Source organism: Dipteris shenzhenensis, chromosome 27 (genome assembly GCF_047967505.1).
Source record: "Dipteris shenzhenensis isolate YYH24624 ecotype China chromosome 27, Dip_SZ_1.0, whole genome shotgun sequence".
NCBI lineage: Eukaryota > Viridiplantae > Streptophyta > Polypodiopsida > Gleicheniales > Dipteridaceae > Dipteris > Dipteris shenzhenensis.
In genome coordinates, this window is record NC_141622.1 from 7129950 (window position 1) to 7149958 (window position 20009).

At 40.4% G+C, this 20009-nt stretch overlaps 1 protein-coding gene across 3 annotated transcripts; it reads right to left on the bottom strand.

The window, feature by feature from the left end:
- Positions 1 to 7753: 7753 nt before the first annotated feature.
- LOC147883808 (uncharacterized) lies at positions 7754 to 14489 on the bottom strand. 3 transcript variants are annotated; one of them, XM_087398756.1, is made up of 7 exons: positions 14360 to 14489; positions 14057 to 14227; positions 13820 to 13920; positions 13564 to 13614; positions 13179 to 13232; positions 8327 to 8431; positions 7754 to 8063 (listed from the first exon to the last, which is right to left on the bottom strand). In XM_087398756.1, exons 1-7 carry the CDS (start codon positions 14457 to 14459, stop codon positions 8001 to 8003), a joined length of 645 nt encoding a protein of 214 aa, XP_087254882.1. In that variant the 5' UTR covers positions 14460 to 14489; the 3' UTR covers positions 7754 to 8000. The 3 variants fall into 3 exon arrangements, with proteins under 3 accessions (XP_087254882.1, XP_087254885.1, XP_087254884.1); XM_087398759.1 differs by lacking the exon at positions 8327 to 8431; XM_087398758.1 differs by lacking the exons at positions 7754 to 8063; positions 8327 to 8431 and adding an exon at positions 9550 to 10438.
- Positions 14490 to 20009: the final 5520 nt, after the last annotated feature.

Below are 20009 nucleotides of genomic sequence, written 5' to 3' on the forward strand. Positions count from 1 at the left end.
TCATGCATGTAAGGATAATGTGGTTATTAGGTTCCACATTTCAGGACGTATATTTTATTATGCCTTTCAATACAAGAGGTGGAAGAAAAAAGTGCCCGTTTGCTTACCCTTGACTCAAACAATGATGGTGACACATTAATACATTGAGCTTGATGGGGGAGATGTTGCAAATGTGATTGTCACATCACAATGAACACTAAAAGATGTACACTTACTATTGACTCAAACAATGATGATTACACAACGGAATGTGACTGTCACACCATAGTGGACACTAAAGAATGTATGAGAGCACTTGTTGGTCATGGAGGATGGCTTGTGAAAGTTTTTTAACTTCACCTTGAATGGCCTAAGAGTATGCATGTGAGCCAAAAAGTTCATGCCTCATGTCAATTTTATCCCTCCTATGGTTGAAAATAATAAACAATGTGCTTGAGCTTTTTTCTGCCTAAGAAGTTGAAATGTTATAAAAAATTTGTTTTATTGGACTATAACTATTTTATTGTACACCACAATCTCCATGGATTTAGCACAAGCAGCTTTTTACGAGTTTATCTCATGAACCTCATTTGTTGATGGGGAGAACAAGCTTTTTTCTATTTTGCAAGACCATAAATGTCCTAGCAACATACTAGTGAACAAATGAGGCCTTCCATGACCTCATTAAGTATATGCAAAATCATATAAAGGATTTTGCATATCAACTTGATGAATCTCAAAAGCGATCGGTCCACTTAAAATATTCACTTACCTATGCTTCAAGGAGCCTCGATTCATAAATCATCTTAAACATTTTGACTCTAATCTTCTCGAGGGTTCTTATATAGCTATTAATATCAAACTTATAAACCTAGGTATCGCAGGGAACACAAGAACTAGGTTCCTCTCTTGGAAGATGACTTTTCTTTCCCTTGTCCAAGAAGGCCACCAAGATGAAGAGCACTCATCCCCACATAGTCCATCTACCTCTAGTTTTGACATCCTAGACTTTAGGGGTGCGTTTGACCTCTACTTGGAAGAGGTAATTGATGAGGAAGTTGACGAGATTCAAATAATGGAAGCCTTGAAGATGGTCCAGGTTGGTCCTAGCACATGGCCTTCGACTAGCACAAATCCCCCACCCACCTCTACAAACATGCCTAACGATCCAAAAATAGATATTTTGACAATTGCTCCGTGTATCATTATCGATGGAGAGGGATACCTATTCCTCCATGACATCGAGACTTTTCAATTTGAGAGAGGATGAGGCACTTGGAGTTTTATTAGGTTATCACATGGACACTAGCATCAAAGATCCTGGATTTTTACGATTAAATGAAGGCCAGATAATTTTTTTTGAACAACACTGGCTAGTTTGAAGACAATGTAATGTTTGAACTATTGCAAGAAACCTTTGAGGTTGATGAATTTTTCTTCAAAGGGGACATGTCTACAACAACTTTGGTCAGCACACCTCATTGGTGCACTACATTGGCTGTCCCTTAGCATCACGCTAGTGTTTCATAACAACTTTTCACCTTGGGATTCGTGGAACTGCTGAGTGTAAGGTCCTACACCAAGTGATTGGGAATTTCAACATAACTCAAAATGCCAACAAAGTCATTTTGATCCACCGCCTAGTAGTTGTCAATGTATTTGGTGCAAACGTTCATGGCATCGCACTTATGGCATCAACCATGTCTTTGATTAGCAACTATTCCACTCCTGGACTAGGTGCTTTTGGTAGTAGATTTAGAGATAGGAGCCTAGGGGATTCTAAAAAACCCATATTCTAGATATCATAGAAGTAGCAAAGAAGAAGAATAGACTTCAAATTCTCCTTTCAAATACCATTCTTATGAATAACATAGATCATTTGTTTTGCATCAATACATGCCAAGTTTTAATTGTTGCTTTTCATTGAATCTGGTTTGCAAGTGCAATTTTTACTATCTCTCATTGGATTGAGTTACGATTCAATAACAATCTTTCATTGAGTTTAATGTCTCCTTAACTTAATTAAGTTCATTATGCAATTTAACACATCAATCACTACTTCCAATACTTCATCATGAATTTTTGGGAAATTTAGAAGGACTCTGATGTCTTTGCAAAAGGACTTTGATGTCGGCATAGAAGGCAAAGTTCATCAGGGGCACACTTTGTGCAAGCAAACCTCATTTCCTGCTATGGTATGAATTTGGGTCCTTGGACACCCTCCAGAGGCCCAAATTCTTGACATAGCAAAAAATTGGATTCTCTTGCATAAAATGTGCCCTTTATGTACTTTGCCTTCTGCACTGAAGACAAATCCCTTCAACTTGGCCCATTAAAATTGATCTACTTTTTTTTAATTCAAATATGACATAGGAATTTAATAAGATATATATATTTATACTCATTAAATTTTTGCGTATGAACCACACACACATATACAAACACATAAGAATGTATATACGTATATATACACATTACATATAAATACTTACAACATTACACACATGCAATATATTTACTTATTTATGTATTTGGCCTAACACTAGACGTCGTCTTGGCCTATCATCAATATCATGGTCTCATACATTTTTGGCTCAGACTTCTTGAATTTAGTGGATACAAGTGGGTAGTATAAGTTAGGGAAGTATGTTTTTGGATATTGAAAGATGTCATTCATGATGTTGGGCTGATAATATGGTGCAAATGTGTGCATGGACAATGCATCAAACTGTGTGCAAGCAGGAGAATCGGTGGAGGACGGATGGCCCCATATTTTATACACTAGAGTTACATGCCATTGCCTTAACCTCTTGTTTAAGGACATTGGATAGCTTGCATGTGTGAAGCCAATGCTAGCATATGCCAACATGATTGTGACATCTATTACCCGAAAGCACACCGTGTTAGCATTATATGAAACTTTCAACAAAAAGGAATTGATGAAATTTGCACAAACTAGGTTTGCTTGCATGTTTACCGTGTTATCAAACTTGTTGGATGAGAGTTTTTACAATTGCACCACATGGTTTTTAATGATGAGAATTGCAGGATGAAGGTGTCATTGTTGGACAAATTGATGTAATGGGGGTTGTACCAAGGGGTACAAGGTCAGTGTGATTTTGTGTGTCACCACATGGACTAGGTGGTTAGTATGACTAGTTAGGTGGTAGAAGGTTCTATTAGGTGTGATTGAGAGATTCATGGGTCTAATTGAGAGATCAATGGAGTAATTTGTGGATCTAGACATGCTCTCCCTTGGGCACATGCATTGTATCAGTTGCCTTTATAAGGACACTTCTACTCATGAATAAAGTAGTATTTTTCTTCATTTTTGGTACAGTCCATGCTTCCATTGCTGCTCTATCATGTGGTATCAGAGCCACTTCGCCCTCCTTGAGCCTTCCTCTCACTATGCCATGACATCATCTTCTTCCCCAATTCTTTCCTTTCTTCCCTCTCTTCCCACGAATTTTCCTTAAGGTTGTTCTCTCCATCTGTTGTATCATTTCCCAAGCCCTCTGAGCCCAAGCTTCCTCTTGATGGGGCGAACTCCTAGCCAGGAGGAATTAGAGAATTATTGCGCCATTTGGTCGTGCTGACAAGATTATCGCCCGACGAGCTTTCTGCAAATTCTCCTTCAATGCATCGAATTTTCTTAATTGCTTGTAGCTGGAGTTAGGCGACCCTTCTACTATTGAAGTTTGAGCTCAGTTGGTCCACTAGGTAGAGAGAACTGAGTGAAAAACCAGTCTTCTTAAGGAGAAATTAGTGCGACTTGCTAGTGCTAACCTGGGTGACATGACGCGGCATTTCGCCCAAGCTTTCTACTGGTAATAAACCCTTCATTCTATTGTGAAAGCCCTCTTGGAGCTGCTTTGATCAGTTTGAATTTCTCCCTCCACTCTCTACTTGTTGCTAGAATCTATTTTGAGAGTGTTTTTTGGTCTTCGTGTTTGACTAAGTCAACAATAGCATAGGGCTTTTGACTTGACTAGAAATTTTCAGTATTTTGACTAAGATTAAGCATTGGTACACATAGTCAGTGAACTCAAGGAAGGTGATTGTTAAAAATGCCTTCTTCTTGTGGTTCTAGCAATACTCTCTGTTAGGAAAATAAAGAAGAAGAGAGCTTTAAAATATATATATATATATCAATAGGAAAGTCAATAGGCTTCAAGATAAAACTGAAGTCCCTCACTACTATCAACCTTGGTTTTTCAAAATTTCTTGCTTGCAATATGCATTTATATGGTGATGGTTCTTTCTGAAGAGTTGTAAAGGGATTAGACACTGTCATTATTGGCAAGACCTTCCCTATGGCTACCAAAACAAAGATAGACAAGTTTGAGGGAGAGGGATTTCACACATGGCAGACCAAACTCAAGTTTATTCTCATGAAGAAGGGGATTTGGAATATTGCTAATGGGAAAGAGAGGAAACCTACTACTAGGGAAGAAGAAGCATTATGGTTACCTAGGGATGAAAAGGCATTAGCTATAATTGCACTTGGGTTGAGTGATTCCTTTATTCATCACATTGATGGTTGTGAAATTGCACATGTTGCATGGAGGCACCTTGAGATTGTCTTTGGAGCACATGGGAAATGTTCCAAGTATAATCTGCTCATTAAGTTCTTTGATCTAAAGTTGGATAAAGAAGAATCAATATCTTCACATTTAAACTCCACGAAAAGTATATTGACTCAGCTAGCTAGCATCAAGTTTGATCTTGATGGTGACACTGTGATTGCTATCTTGCTTAAGAGTCTACCTGATGAGTATGGTACCATTGTAACTACTCTCACTAATCTACCAGAGTCCGATTTGGTAGATATAGAGGCATCCCTCTTGGAAGAAGAAAGAAAATTAAACAAAAGAATAACTACAAAGAAAGTGAGGCATACCTGGTCAAAAGCAACTTCAAAGGATCTACAAGCAAGAGTAAGATGAAGTGCAATTTCTGTGGAAAGCTTGGACACATTGAAAAGGAGTGCTATGCAAAGAAGAGACTTTCAGCAAATCTTATGAAAGAAACATAGAAAGAAGAAGAAGAACCAGAGGAGATTAAGGCTCTCACTGCTTTCATCACCTAAGTCAATCTTGATGAGGGTGATGACTCATTTATCTTCTAAGCTGTTTTGTGTGTGGTCAATAAGGGTTCTCTGCCCTGGCATGTCCCCCGTAAATGATTGTTAGTCTTATGTGTGAATTATTTCCTTGTCGGACCTATGGAAACTTACCATGCATCATCATTGTCCATTCTCCTAGTCGTAAACCAAGAGCCATATTACTAAGTGTGAACAAGCCATGAAGCTTCCCATGTACTACTATTAGGATGAGGTCATCAATTTGTGGAGGGTATGTTGGACAAATTGATGTAATGGGGGTTGTACCAGGGGGTACAAGATCAGTGTGAGTTTGTTTGTCACCACATGGTGGTTAGTGTGACGAAGTTAGGTGGTAGAAGGTTCTATTAAGTGTGCTTGAGAGATTCATGGATCTAATTGAGAGACCAGTGGAGTAATTTATGGATCTGGAGGTGCTCTCCCTTGGGGATTGGGCACATGCATTGTATCAGTGCCTTTATAAGAGCACTTGTACTCATGAATAAAGTAATCATTTTCTTCATTGTTGGTACACTCCATACTTCCATTGTTGCTCCATCAGTCACGCATGGTTTTCAATGATGAGCATGGCAAGAAGAAGGTATCATGCTCTATGAAAGCACCACAAGTGTCTTTCATTTTATTGGTGCTTCATTTTGGCAGGATGCAAGAGTCAATATGAAGATATATGCGCATATTTTGAAGATCCTTCACTTGGCTATTAGAAAAGGGACTCCCATGGGACTTGTATATGAGCTCACTTATCGAATGGTGAAAAAGATACAAACTATGGATGGGATTGACTCCTCAAGTGTTAGCTACTGTTAGAACCTTGTGTGCCTATAGGTGTGCTGATAGAGGTGAGATATGATGCAATCTCCACATCAAGTTTTATTCTCCATCCTATTTTGGAGAGAAAAATCAAGATGGTGACAAGGAGGCACATGATGGGTGGATGGATGTTATAAGGCAATACACAAAGTATGGTGTTGAGAGCCAAGGCATCTTATGTGATGAGTTAGATATTTACAAGTCCATGTTAAGCACATTTCCTCATGCAATTGCAAAGGGTGAAAAGAGGATTTACAAAGGGGTGAAAGTGTGGGAGACATTTGGGGCTCACACACCAAAATTCCAATAGTTGGCTCTTCGAGTGCTCTCACAAGGCACATGTACTTCGCCATGTGAGAGAATTTGGAGCACATTCGCTCTTATCCACACTAAAAGGAGTAGGCTGCTTCCAAAGAATACACAAATGAGTATACACCTATACTAATTTGTGTCTCATCTCCAAAATTAAAGAGGGGATTTGAGAAGATAAAGTAAACTTGGAAATGATCAACAAAAAGAAGGATGATGAGAAGCTACTTTCTTTGCAAGAGATTACAGAGGAGAAGAGGAGATTCCAACCCCTCTTGTTACAAGGATGGGTGGTGCTACAGCTTCAAGCAACTCTAGCCTTTTGGAGTCCCATGGCAAGGTAGATGTGGATGATAGTGATGAGAATAAGGATGAGGAGGAGGCACCGATGCTGATAATCATGATGGTCATGATGAGGATGAGGATGAGGATGCAGCTTGAGGCTTGAGCCTCATTAGTGATTATGCATTTCAGCTAGACTTCCAGGCTGTGGCAAGCTGGCAGCTTTTCTTATATATCTCAGCCTTTTCTTTGATGTTTTGATTAGTACCTACTTACCCTCTTGTGTCTACAAATTATATGTTAGTTTTCCACTTACCAAACTCCACAATGCGCCATTGCATTGTGCAATTTTGATGATTGATCTATCACTACGTCATATGTCTCATAGACTTACGTTTGGACTCTTTCATGACTTCAAAATTAAATAAAGTTTTACCTTTTCTAAGTTTGAAATTGAAAGTTTTATAACTCTCTTGTCAATTAAATGTGTAAAATGTATATTTTCCTGCTTTTTTTGGGTAAAATTAGGGCCACCTATGATTCAGCCCCAAGGGCTGTGAACCATACTCCAATCATACTTCCATACCCGTATGCTTTTGCTGTATGGTAACGTATGGGAAAAACTACGGTTACAAGGTCACTTTTTTGCGAAACTATGGTTACAAGGACACTTTTTTGCACAACTCATCCCAATAGCACTACCTGAACAGCAATGCTAATCAACCCATCCCCTGAAATGCTCTATTAAGGCTAGAATGGTACAGTAGTCGCATAACACATAAAGAAGCTCCAAAGCCTTGTCCTCAAGGACACTACACACAAAAAACATCTAGGAAGGTGGATATGGACGGACTTAGAGCTTGAGGAATAGCAATTACTGTGTATTATCAGAAACAATGTGATTCTGACTATTGTGACACTAGTGTTCACTCTTTTGTCCTGCAAGAACATGTCTTGGACACGATGCTAAGAAGATGTGTGCTGAAGTTGAGGTTCCTTCAGCTCCGCTTAATGACGATTAAATTTCTAACTGTTGGAAACTTATGAATTCTTGCTCAAACTCTGGATTCTTGAATACAGCAGCCCATAGCACCTGCATAAAACTGCCGCTTAAAGTGTATTTCAAATCCCATAGATTGCCTTCTTTTGTTGAATGTCTCGGCCGTCTATACAGCTGGCAACCGAAATTCATTAATTTCATGCTCATTACATAATCATGTTAGCACCATTAAATATAAAAGCTTCAATTCCAAATAGACAACAATCTACACAACCCCATGGAAAAGCCATACATGCTGACTTTCAATCGATTCCACAAAGGGCATAATCAGCCCACAAAGCTTGGAGCAAAGAATGTCAACTCAATCGTCTGTATGAAACTCTTCATTAGATTAGCAGCTCTAGGCAGACAATGTATCACCCTGATTAGGTGGTGTAGTAATCGTAATCCAAGACCTCTCAGAGATGCCTGAACTCAAGCTAGTCATGCACAATTTCAGGGGATCTCATCTGCCCCATCTAGTTCATTAAAGTCAATATCATCCAGCCGCCCAGTACCCTGCAAAGAGTTGAAAACATGAACAATTTGCTGATAACAACCATCACCTTATTACTACAGGCAATGGACAACAGCTTTGCTTCAGTCCTGCACTTAAGCTTACAACTTAACCTCTAGATGTCACAGAAGACTGCCCAACATGTTCTGTGTCCAAAGAGCATACCTTTTAAGACTTCATCGCTGTGCAAATTACAAAAGGGAAACATAATGAACTCTAAAGCCTCTTTCAAAATATCCTTATAGAAGGGGAAAAGTGAACCCACCTGTTTATTATTGACCTTGCCCAAGAAGCCTGTAGCCTTGAAATTTTTTAGCTCTAGCGGCCCAAGCTTTGCTTGGGCTGCATTCACAGTAATTTGGAAGCTTACCTACAAAAGTGCTATAAAGTATCTGTCAGTATGTAAATAAATATTCAATGAAGATATGCAAGCACATCAATCACAAAGGACAGCACTGTCAACAGTCAGCTGATATGAGCAAATATGTAAATGGAAGTTTAGGTTTACCTAACATAAACAAAGTTACAGCTAGGTGCGGATTTCTGCATGGCTGACTGATTCCTTGGTTTAATTTATTCTGTTGAGTATAAAAAATCATTTTCCTTATATGTCAAAAAAGCTTCCTCTAGCCAATGAAACCTATGAAGACTTCTGCCCTATCACATCTCTTTCTTTTGTTCCTTGATAAAAGCATCCAGCAGTCTGCCTGCTGGAGAATATTGGAAAATGCCAACGTGGGAGGTATAGCAGCAGTGAGATTGTATTGCCCAGCAGCCCCTAATCTTCCTCCCATATGCATGGATATGTCCATCCAACTCCCAGATACTAGATAGTGCCTCCGTGTGGAATGGAGATCGACTCCAAACCCCTGAAGACAAAGGGCTTTTTATATTCCCAGACATAAGACACTTGTGGATATCCTTCCTTACTAGATGGCTTTCTCCTACCAAATATTCTTTCTTAAGATCATGAATATGTAATACATGACTAGCCCAACTGTGCTGCATGATGCATCTCCACAAGTGATGGGGTGGACTGTGTACCCCTTCTTCTATCTTGGACATGTATCACCACACGTGGCATATTAGTAGACCTTTTTAAGATACAAAAAACTTCAGGTACCCCCTTGCTATGTTCCATGCCTGCCAATGATACAATTATGAGAGTTGCCTTACTGCCCAGAGAATTTGGATGCTGTATGGAGAAACCGCATTGGATCTGCCCTGGCCACATCCATCTCCATGGGTGTCATGTACCTCCGTGAAACTATCCCCTTCCACGAACACCTCCTCCTTTCTCAGTAGGGAATTTTTCAAGCCCTTCCATCACTTGAGGTCTACCAGTTGGCCACTCGTGAGGATCACAGCAACAATGCCTGGCATCATACGGTTGTCCTTTCCAAGAATAATTAGGGACGAAAAATGTATGATCCTAACCATGGTTGAGCTCTTTACAGAGAAACACACCGTGCTGACTTACAGGACCTGTCATGTACCAGCGTGTTGTGGTTCTAGGACAGAATTTACTTGCCTCCAACCTCACAATATAGAACGTTGGTGTTGCTTTCTTTTCCTATGGTAGGACATACAAGTATCACAAAATCCTATAATCGGGTTTCTATTGGGAGAGTATTTGAAAAGGCATAATTATGTTTGCCATGCCAACAAAACAAAGTCGTCAGCGAGCTCCAGGACAAATATTGCCATGGATTTCATCATGAAGCTGCGTTCTACAAACAAGGGATGGGAAAGCCTTTACGTAGTGGTCGAGACAAACTATTCAGCATCTCAGGTTGCTTGGCACTTTATTGATCATGTGTTTAGACACCAGGTGTTCCCTCACGTGATTGTTGATGGCAGGATGCAAAGTTTATGGGTGATATTTGGCAAGAGCTGTTTACTCCTATGGGCACTATACTCACTCCAAGCACAACATACCATCCCAAGAAAAAAAAACGAACAGTATCAGATGATGAACAAATGGGTGGAGGAGTATATGAAACCTCTGAGTGCTCTCCTAAAGGAGAAGGGGAAGGATTGCTCTGCATAAGATTGTGGCAAATTGCTTTACTTCACAGATTTGCAAGACAGAAACTGAAATGTACAATATTGCTTGAGAAAAGATGAGGACATGATTAAGGGGCCAAGATAGGCCTAGGCTCTTTATTACAATGAGATACAGGACCAAGGTGTTGAAGTACATCTTATCAACATCTTTCAAACTGAAAGGACTTAGACTATAGCTGGGCCATGTACAAGACATGAAAATGAAGCTCAAGGCTGAGCAGTAAGCCTATATACATAGACAATGCTCAAAAGATAGCCTAGCTAGGGTGCTCAAGGCTCCAAGGGCTCTCCAATCCTGAGGGAAGATTGCCTGCACAATTTACCACTGCTTCCACACATCAATAACACTTAGCCAATGCTTAGAAAAAGAGATTCTGATTTAGCATAACTGAATACTTCTAGTCCACTGATGCAACCTATGCAGAAACAATGCAAGTTGCTGCAGGTTTGCCTCGTAGTTTAAGTATAGTTGAGGGCTGGGAGTAGCGTTGTGTGGGGTGAGAGCTGCATCAACAGTGGGAACAGGACTGCATGGGAAAAAGGCTGCTGCAGGGCTGTGGGGAGGAGAGACTGCAGGAGGAGTTGCACCAGCAGGGCAAGCAGGATTGTGTGAAGGGAAAGCTATAGGAAGAGCTGCTGCAGGAGAAAGAATAGGGCTCCTTTTGCAAGAGGAGCAGAAGGCGCTGCAGAAGGAACAGGAGGAGATGCTGCAGAGGCAGGAGCAGAAAAGGGCTTGCTGCTGCTGCTGCAGAAGGAGCAGGGGGAGCTGCTGCTGGACTACATGGAGGATCTGCAAAGGCAAAGGAGCTGCTATGGGAGTTGCCGCAGAAGGAGAGACTGCAGGGGAGTATGCACCAACAAGAGGTATGCAAATGAGGGTACAAGAGTGTTTCTTTTATAAATGTAGGAGGGGGCAGCTTCAAACATGTCAGAGTGTGTGCCCAATTTGGCATGGGGGCTAACTCCCTCGAAATCTGGTGGGCTGCATGGGGGCTGTAGTTCCTCAAGTGACAAGTGGCACCATGGTTCAAGCGTGGCCCTCCACATGTCCCTACAAGCTACCATGTGTCTCATGGGCTGCGTGCCAAGCCGGTAGATGGGATGCTCCCAAATCGTGGAAGAAGTTTAAATTTTATTTCTACCAACAATTTCCCCCAAAACAGTTTCTGGATGAAGTCTATATTGCACGGTGATGGCCTTCAATTAGGGCAAACGGTGGAGTCTTCCAATCAAATATTTTGGAATGTATACTTACAGGTAACCCCATTCCAAGAGATCTCAGCTCAGGCTGATCTCCTGAAGTATCGGGCAGGATCGTCACCAAATGTTCAAATGCAGACATTCAGGACTTCATGCATTCAGCTTCAATTGCATTCGTGATAAATATGAAAGGCTCACCTTCATTTCAAAAGCATAAGAAAGATGTCCGAGAAAAGACCAAGCATGTACCAACAAGCTCAGTAGAGATGCGCAATAGTCAATAATAAAGGTCTTTGTTTGAGTATTTATCGTATTGAGTATCAGTAATAAACTGAGAGAGCAAGTGTGTGAGTTTAAATCTCAGGTAATCCAACAGTAGGTGGTGAGATTAGCACCTAGCAAGAGAGGGCTCAAAAGGAGGATGTGGGGGAGGACCATATATGCCTCACCCCCACTCGTTTGTACCCATCTCTCTCTCTCTCTCTCTCTCTCTCTCTCTCTCTCTCTCTCTCTCTCATAGCTTCCTGCCCACCCTCGTCCTTTCTATCTCCCACCTTGTGCTATGTTCTCGCCTTGTCCCAGTCTCTACCTTCCCATTTCTACAAAAACAACCGGCCCTGGCTGACAGACCATCTATGAAATTCTGAAGGACGCTTGGCCCTACTCTGCAGGATGATCCCCCAAAAGATAGTGGCAACCCTGACACCCCCGCAAATACCAAGACCAGCAACGTTATCTTGAATGATCATAGGCCCATAAGCTCATTCCACCTTGCAGCCCCTCTGCTCAACAATACAACAATTTCAAAATATTAGAGAGATGCATAAAGATCGAGTTCACTGGCACGTGACAGGCTAGCATCGGTGACTTTTGCGAACCTTGCTGACTACCAGGAAGCTCAACCAAACACGCTGCCACTGTTACTTCAGGTGGGCTGCCCAAAAGGTAACTAATGAACCTGCTGTGGCCTCGTCATTTGTTCCATGACCTATTAATGCCTTACTAACTCCAGAAGCTGCTATCCAAAAGCAGAACCAATATAGCCGTGACATGGTGATACTAAGATCATGTTCTGTAGAGCTTTCAACTTGCTGGGCAGTTCTGAAGTCAGCATAGATTAACACTGCAGCCAAATGCAGCTCCACAGGCAAAAGGAACATCTGAAAGGAATGTTGGTAATAAATTCCTCCTCAGCAATTTTCCTTCTTGGGGGACCGGGGAAGTAGAAGTCCAGCTAGGTAGGACAGACTATTTATCCAATCTTACAGATTACAACAGGACTAGGAAAAAAGAGAGGTGAAGGAAGCGTGCTAAAGAAAGAAAGGGGACACATAACTGACTGGATCAATATTCACAATAAACTGCTCTCTCTTGTTTCCAGAGCATATTTTGCAGAAGGTCCAACATCATCATCCTTTAGCTGGCTAATACATGAGGAAAATGTTTTACAAGGTTATGTGCGTTAGTCATGAACGAGGTCAAAAGATCTTAGAATCAGAGTCGCCCCGTATCATAGAGAATTAAGTGCTCCTGTTCAAGCATCTGTAAAAGGGTTTGCCTCGTGCATTTCAAATCATGAATGCGTTTCCACATATTATCTCCTCTCAATTTGTATTTGCACATCTAGCAACAAATTCATGCACGTGAAGAGATTTTGACACACACTCTCTTTGCTCTAATTTTAATACAACCGTTTGCCTTTGTTGGTCTTGCCAAATCACAACTTACCCAGCAATTTCACTTACGGAATCTCGTCAGACATAACAACACAGAAAGGCACAGGTTAAGACATGATCCCTTAATAGATCCCAAACGTGTAGGCCAAAGGAACACGGGCTGAATGAACTGACCTTACTTTTACCAGGAGGGATCTCAGAAATGGTGTCGATTCGAAGGTTTTCAGCCTGTACATTTAGAGGACAAAATCAGTTCTCTCATTGCGCCTCTTTAACAGGAACTTCCATTTGACTCGACTGACATGGACTTTACATATTTTCTTTTAAATCTAAGACATTTACCGATAGCTATCCATGCGAATGTTTCTGGATACTTGTTGCAAATCAAAGAGCATTCTGCACCGTTGATAAATTTTCTAGAATTCGGAAAGAAAGAAAGACACTCGGGAATTCCACTCTCTTCTTTGGTACCTCTTGATCAACCTGATCAACCTGTTTAGTTCAGCAAGATTGGTAGGTCTCATTACAAAAGGAAATCAAAACAAGCGTCAGCACTTACAGCATCCAGTGCAGGTTCGCCTTGGGCATCGTACACCCTGCCGAAGACATCCTGCAAGAAAGAAAAGGGGAAACCCGTTCTTGTATAAAAGCTATATCGTAGGACGTCTCATCCTCGGAGCGAGCTAACTCCACTTACACGCTCCCACATCTAGTATGAATATTCAAATTTCCTAATGCGTTCACGGGCTTACTGATCCGATTATACAGGGATTCACACCCAGGAAAACTGATTCCGAAGATGAGAAGAGTCATACTGCATTATACACGGGCTGATTAGAAGGATTAACAGCATCCCCTGTAACGCGGAAACATGTAGCTCCAAAAGAGGTACCGCCTGTCACAGTCGTCTGACCCTCTGCAACATACCATGTGATTTCGTGTGCGTGAAAGGCCAAACAGTTTATTCATTTTACAACTCGTGCTGTAGAGCGAGCTTGAAGATGATTCTCTTGAACGCACCCAGCTTGACCAATGTAAAGCAATCTCCGTACCTGGGCATTGAACTTCTGTCGCTTGCACGTTTGAGAGCGCAATCTTCACGTCAGCAAATGCTTCCTTGCTACTTTCGAGGGCAAGAAATCCCGCCAACGTTGCGCTGCTCAGTATCAGGCTCCGCCGGTTAATCTTTACAGATAAGTTGCGACCCGGACTGCGAGCCACATCTGTGAACAACGATCTTCATCTGGCGTACTACTTCAGAAAGGTAACAAGGTACTACGTGCAGCACTAAAATGTCGGGAAAACATCATCGCTGGGAAAAATTCCTGGCATTTCGGAGTGGGGAAGTGACGAACCTGCAGAAGCAAGAGAAGCAGATCCATTTTGGCTGCAAAGAACCTTGTGTGAAGAACCCAAGAGTGCAGTGCGACTCAAGTGCAAATGCAAGTTCGCCATAGCTCCTTGGTGCTAGAGATAATTGAAATCGTGAATTTTGTTGCGTTTTGAATGACTTGAATTATGAAGTTTCTATGGTGGTAATAAACTAAGAGCTTTTCGACCAAGCTAGACCAAGCTAAAACTTGTACATGATATGTGGGAGGAATAACTTGTTGGAGACTTGAACACTCTTGATGATAGCCATCATTTATCCAAGATAGCCAGCTTGATGATAGCCATCACTATCCAAAAGACGGCAGCTTGTCGCAGACTTGAACACTCTGGATGATAGCCAGCTTGATCACTTATCCAAGATAGCCAGCTTAATGATAGCCATCACTATCCAAAAGAAGGTGGGCAAACTAGCATCACTTGCAATTGGGTATAAGCAAGAACATCATCAAAGAGCCACTCTCCAACCCCAAAGAAAAGGATAGCTTCGTTTTTCTGTTCTCACTATTTTCTAAGTCTACATTTCCAATGTATGTAGAGGAAGACAATGACCCATGAATGTTCCATGTGATTGATATTAATTGACAAGAATCTTGGATTAACAAATGGTGACATTGATGATACACAACCACATGGGTTAGTGGGCAAGAAGAGGACAAGAGGACACCCCAAAATTCTTGTTCTCCTCCGTTGCACTTTGCAAGCTACCTTAGTCTCACCCTCTCTTTATCTCAGTTTTGAGCTAGCTTAGTATCCCCTACCTCTCGTTTTCATAGGAAGGTTGAGGGGCAACTAAACATGTCAACATATGGTGACCCTACACGGATGAATCTGCATTTTTTATTTTTTGGCTACAGAATGATGGTTGTTGATGGTTCTTGCCACTCCTTCCATTAGAGCATAGCCCTATACACAATTAGTTATAGAATGGCCCAAGTAAAGAAAAGACCTAACACACAAGCCCCACAAATCCTCCAAATGAGCCATTGCATCAAAGTCACCCAGAGCATTGAAGAAGTGTGTGGAGTGGAGCTCTCATTTTTGGACAACAAAATGCGAGTGGCTTGCAGTAGCAAATTGAGATTCTCATGACTACTGAAGTTTGAGATATATGGCTCAAGCACCAAGATTTTGTCTAAGGGAAAGCATAAGCAACAACATACGATGCTCATACTTACCAAAGCTATCAACCATCGTTAAAAGAGACTATTGAGGACGGGAGAAGCACATCTCTGTTGTGTCTGTCGATAGACATCAAAACACATTGAGGTGAGCTTGACTGTGGCATTGGCTACTAGTGAGGCTCAAAGGACCAAAGCAAATCTAAGTGCATATTAGCCTTTGAAGAACAACACCACACAAATCTTCCAACCTAGCGGAAAACACAATGTTAGTAGTTTTGGAGAAATGACAAATGAGAACCTTACATCTCCCATTTTACAATCCCCTCCTCATATTCCCCTCTTTCTGGCCCATCTTCATCTTGGCTCAAGCATATCAATTTTGTTAATTTGGGAGGCTCTTGTTTCATTAATAGTGGCTCTTAGACTAAGAGTTTGAAATTCAATTTCGTTTTGTTACTTTAGAGAATGTATCCATTGTTTCATTAATTTGATGCATATGATCTTTATTTATCTCATTTTATTGAGGAAACATGTGATATGTTTCATTAATTTTGGGAATGAACTATTTGTTGTGTAAACTTACAATTTTATTCAATTACAACACTTTCTACGTCCCCTGCACACCTTTATGTAGTATTTGATAGGTGAACCCATGAAAACATATTGCATACTAAAGAGTTTCTTGAATTCTAAACATATTATAGCTGATGTAAAGATACGCCATTTGTTTGGAACAGGGCCCTTTGGCTAATCTTGTCATTCATTAGAACAATGTCAAGTGTTACACATTCAGAAGGGAATTCCATCTCTCCAACCATCAGTCTATTTTAATAAGAGAGCGGCTGGCACTGTGGGATGCTAATATTCAGTGGAAAGGAGGATCAGTGCTTGACAACCAATGCTAGAAGTCTGAGGATATGTAAAGGGAATGATCAGTGGAGGTAAAGCCCGGGGTCCCAAGAAGGCATTTTTCATATGTTTCTTGCTTGCCCTCAAGCCAAGAAGGTTTGGAAAACCACACAAATTTTATTAGGAGAACCTATAAATTGGAAATCTATCTTGTTAGGAGATGCAGTAAAAGTCACGCAGGGTATTTGGACAGCTACTACTAGAACCTATGAATTGGAAATCTATCTTGCAAGGAGATGCAATAAAAGTCACACCAGGGTATTTGGACAGTCACACACGTTGTGGTTCATTTGGCTTGCCCAAAATGCTTTTTAATTCAACCAAGAAATACAAAATGTAGAGTTACTGATGTTGGAATGGCTGACAGGAAAGGATCAGGTTAGCCCAGGTTATTTAACTAGTATACAACCAAGATCAAGATATGCTTTGCGTGGAGATCCAAGAGCATGAGGACGAGTACCAGAGCTTCCACCCCATAGAGTGTCCTTTCAAGGGAATGCTTGAATCTACGTCAAAATCTGAATGACACTTCACATGACCGGTTTGTCTACCAGAGCTATGATGCCTTCCCGTGTTCTACTGCCTACTCTGCTTAGCTGCCTTCCAATGATCTACTACCCTCCCATGTTCTACTTCCTTCCCGTGATATAGTGCCCAGTGATCATATGTTTACTACTATTACATGGCTTATACTCAACTATATGTTTTGATGTTTTGTTGCTAAAAGAGATTGAGATGTAACAGGAACTACATGAGAACATCAAGTCCTCCAAATGGTTGGAGGTGGTTGTGCTTGATTTCTTGTAGATGCATATCAGTTGCAACCATTGTACTATGTCCAATCAAGGAGACGTCGTTGAAGACAAACTAGTTGAAGGTCTTTGTACAATAGTGATAGTTCTTGTAGTTTTTCACTTGAGAGACTTGTGTAGTGGGATGCCATTAGTGATAGATGCAATGCTGAATGGATTGTTGTGCCATCAATGTTAAAAGTAGCTTTTCTTGTGTAAGCTAGGAGAAGCACTTTGGGGGATCCCACATTATCCATATGTTTGTGTGAATAATGATATAGAAGTGCTTGAATCATATAATAGAAAATGTTTTCCTTGTTCCAGCATTGGTAAAAAAAAGGTGGAATAGTTTTGTTGGAGCTGTCCTTTTCTTGAGCATGATGTCCTCTAGAATTAGTCTTTGCTCATTGTTCAGGGTTATAATGGTGTTGGTTAGGCAAAACTTTATATGTTAGTAGCAAAGATTCTATGAGGAATTTATTTGTTTTTAAAGGTTTTGGCATGTCCAATCCAATGTCATATGTTTCGTTGTTTTTTCCTTTATGGAGATCAGTTGATGAGGTGGTGGAACTACAATTGAATGATGAATTTGTTGGGATTTTGGGGATGAGCTTGTTGAATTTAGATCTATTCGGATCTATGATATGTTTATTGTCATGGTACATACCATGCTTATTTTGTCAAGAGTTGGTTCAATGATGTGATATGGGTAAAAAATAAGACATAGTTCTCTGTAGTAGTTTCTAGGATCCTTGATATCATTGTAGTTGTTGAATCGTATGATTTTTCCTTTTTTTCTTTTTGTGTGTGTGCTTTCTTTGATTGTGTAGTTGCTAGTGAAAGTCGCCAAGCAAATGTTGTGAAGATCTTTTGGACATTTCAAGTATTTCACAATGATGTCGTCGAAGAAAATGTTTGTGCTTTCTGGGTTTAGGCGTTGAAGCTGCTCTTGTCATTTGAGCAATAGTGTGCGTCTTTTTAGGGGGTTTGTATTAATGTATTGAAGCTCCCTTGACTTATGTGTTGGGTATTTAAGATTGCATTGCTTATTGTGACTTATGTGTTGGGTATTTAAAATTGCATTGCCGACTCTTCTAATACGTGCGTTCGCCAGTGCATTTGAGCTTATGCATTGTGATAGTGCTTCTTTTACTACCATAGTTGGTTCCTTGTCTATTTTTGTGATGTAAGATGTATAGTAAGTGACACCTCCATGGAAATTAAGTATGGATTGCACATCTGTGTTTGCACCCCATAACTTCAACAAAGTGGGATTGAAGTTGTTAGTGTAAATATCTTTGGGTTCCCTTTTCAAGAATAGTGTTGGTTGGTGTCAACATGTATGCATCTTCAGTTAATTGTGTAGCAGTTAAAAACCCATTATAGTTTAATGACAATGTGCTATCTTCTACGAGAATGGAGTGGATGAGCTTCATTTGTTTTTTAAGAGTATTGTTGTTGGAGTCATCTTGCAACAAGAGCAATACTTTCGTGCAAGGCATGGGTTTGCGTGGGTATCCAAAGCAACATTTTTGTGTGTTTTTGAAGCATGTCCTACGGTGCTTATGTGTTTGGATCTCTCTTGGGGAATTGTGAAATGTCTGTTGAAATGTATTGGTCGATGAATTTCTCAATGTCTACATTTGAAGTTATTCCACAAATGGGTGCATTGTTAATCCATAGCAAGCCATGGTCATGATGGCTTTCTCTTTATTTTTCTAGTACGTTGTGGTCTTTCACAATAAGCTTTTGAGAGCTTGGAATCTATGTACATAATATTGTGCTGTAGTAACAGAATCATAAACGAAGGAGGTGTGTTTCGGTTCTTGTGTTCGAATGTTGTGCAGATTCTTTCCGTGTGTTCAATTTTCAAATGTTCTCCATCAATGGTTTCCATAGTTTCTCAACTGTAGAAAACGTGACAAAGAAAGTTGGGGGGGCCAATTGCCTTAGCATTGCAAAAAGGTTTTTCTTTAGGTAGTACTTATAGTTAGACGATGTTTGCAGATGTGAAAAGTCTTGAAACCCTATGTTTTAATAAAGTAGTTTTTTAATGTTTGTATCCTTACTTTTGGAGTATTGTTCCTTTTGTCTGGGCTTTACGCATACGAACCCATGACAATCATAGAACTTGTCTTACCAAAATTTTCATTGTCTTGAAGAAAAGGTTATCTATGGAGAGCACAAAGCGGCGGTCCACATTCGCGCTAACTCCCACCTAGCAATGTCTTGATACGATATGTCCTTGGGAATGTTGTAATTTCATGGATTACCAAAGAAAATTTTGGGAAATGAAAGATCTTCATAAAACTTGTCTTTGAAAACGCTTAACAGGGAGAAACCTTTAATGGCACAATTGCAATAATTTGACCTTTGAAGTCCACTAATGGTTGGCTTGTATAAATTCCATGAACCAAATTATCGATTAGAAGTTCTTCTTTTGTTGGTTTTTGGAGGTTATGCTCATTGTTCTCATCTTCTTTGACTTGTGATTGTATAAGTTTGATATGGTCTTTCCAAAGATGGTTTATATGTACGTTGTTATCTTGATATAGGGGAGTTGCTAATAACTCTTTCAATGCAAGCATTGTAAAATTTGGTCGCACGATTCCACTCATGTAATTATGTTTGAATGAGAGTTTGTGCTTTAGGGTTATTGCAATTGTATCATGCTCGCTTAAAAACCTTGGCAACACTCATTCGGCTCAGTCAACGTCAGTAAATACATTGAAAACGCTTCCATGCAGTCCATATTGACCTTCGTATATTAGCTCCCTAATTTGAGCAATTGG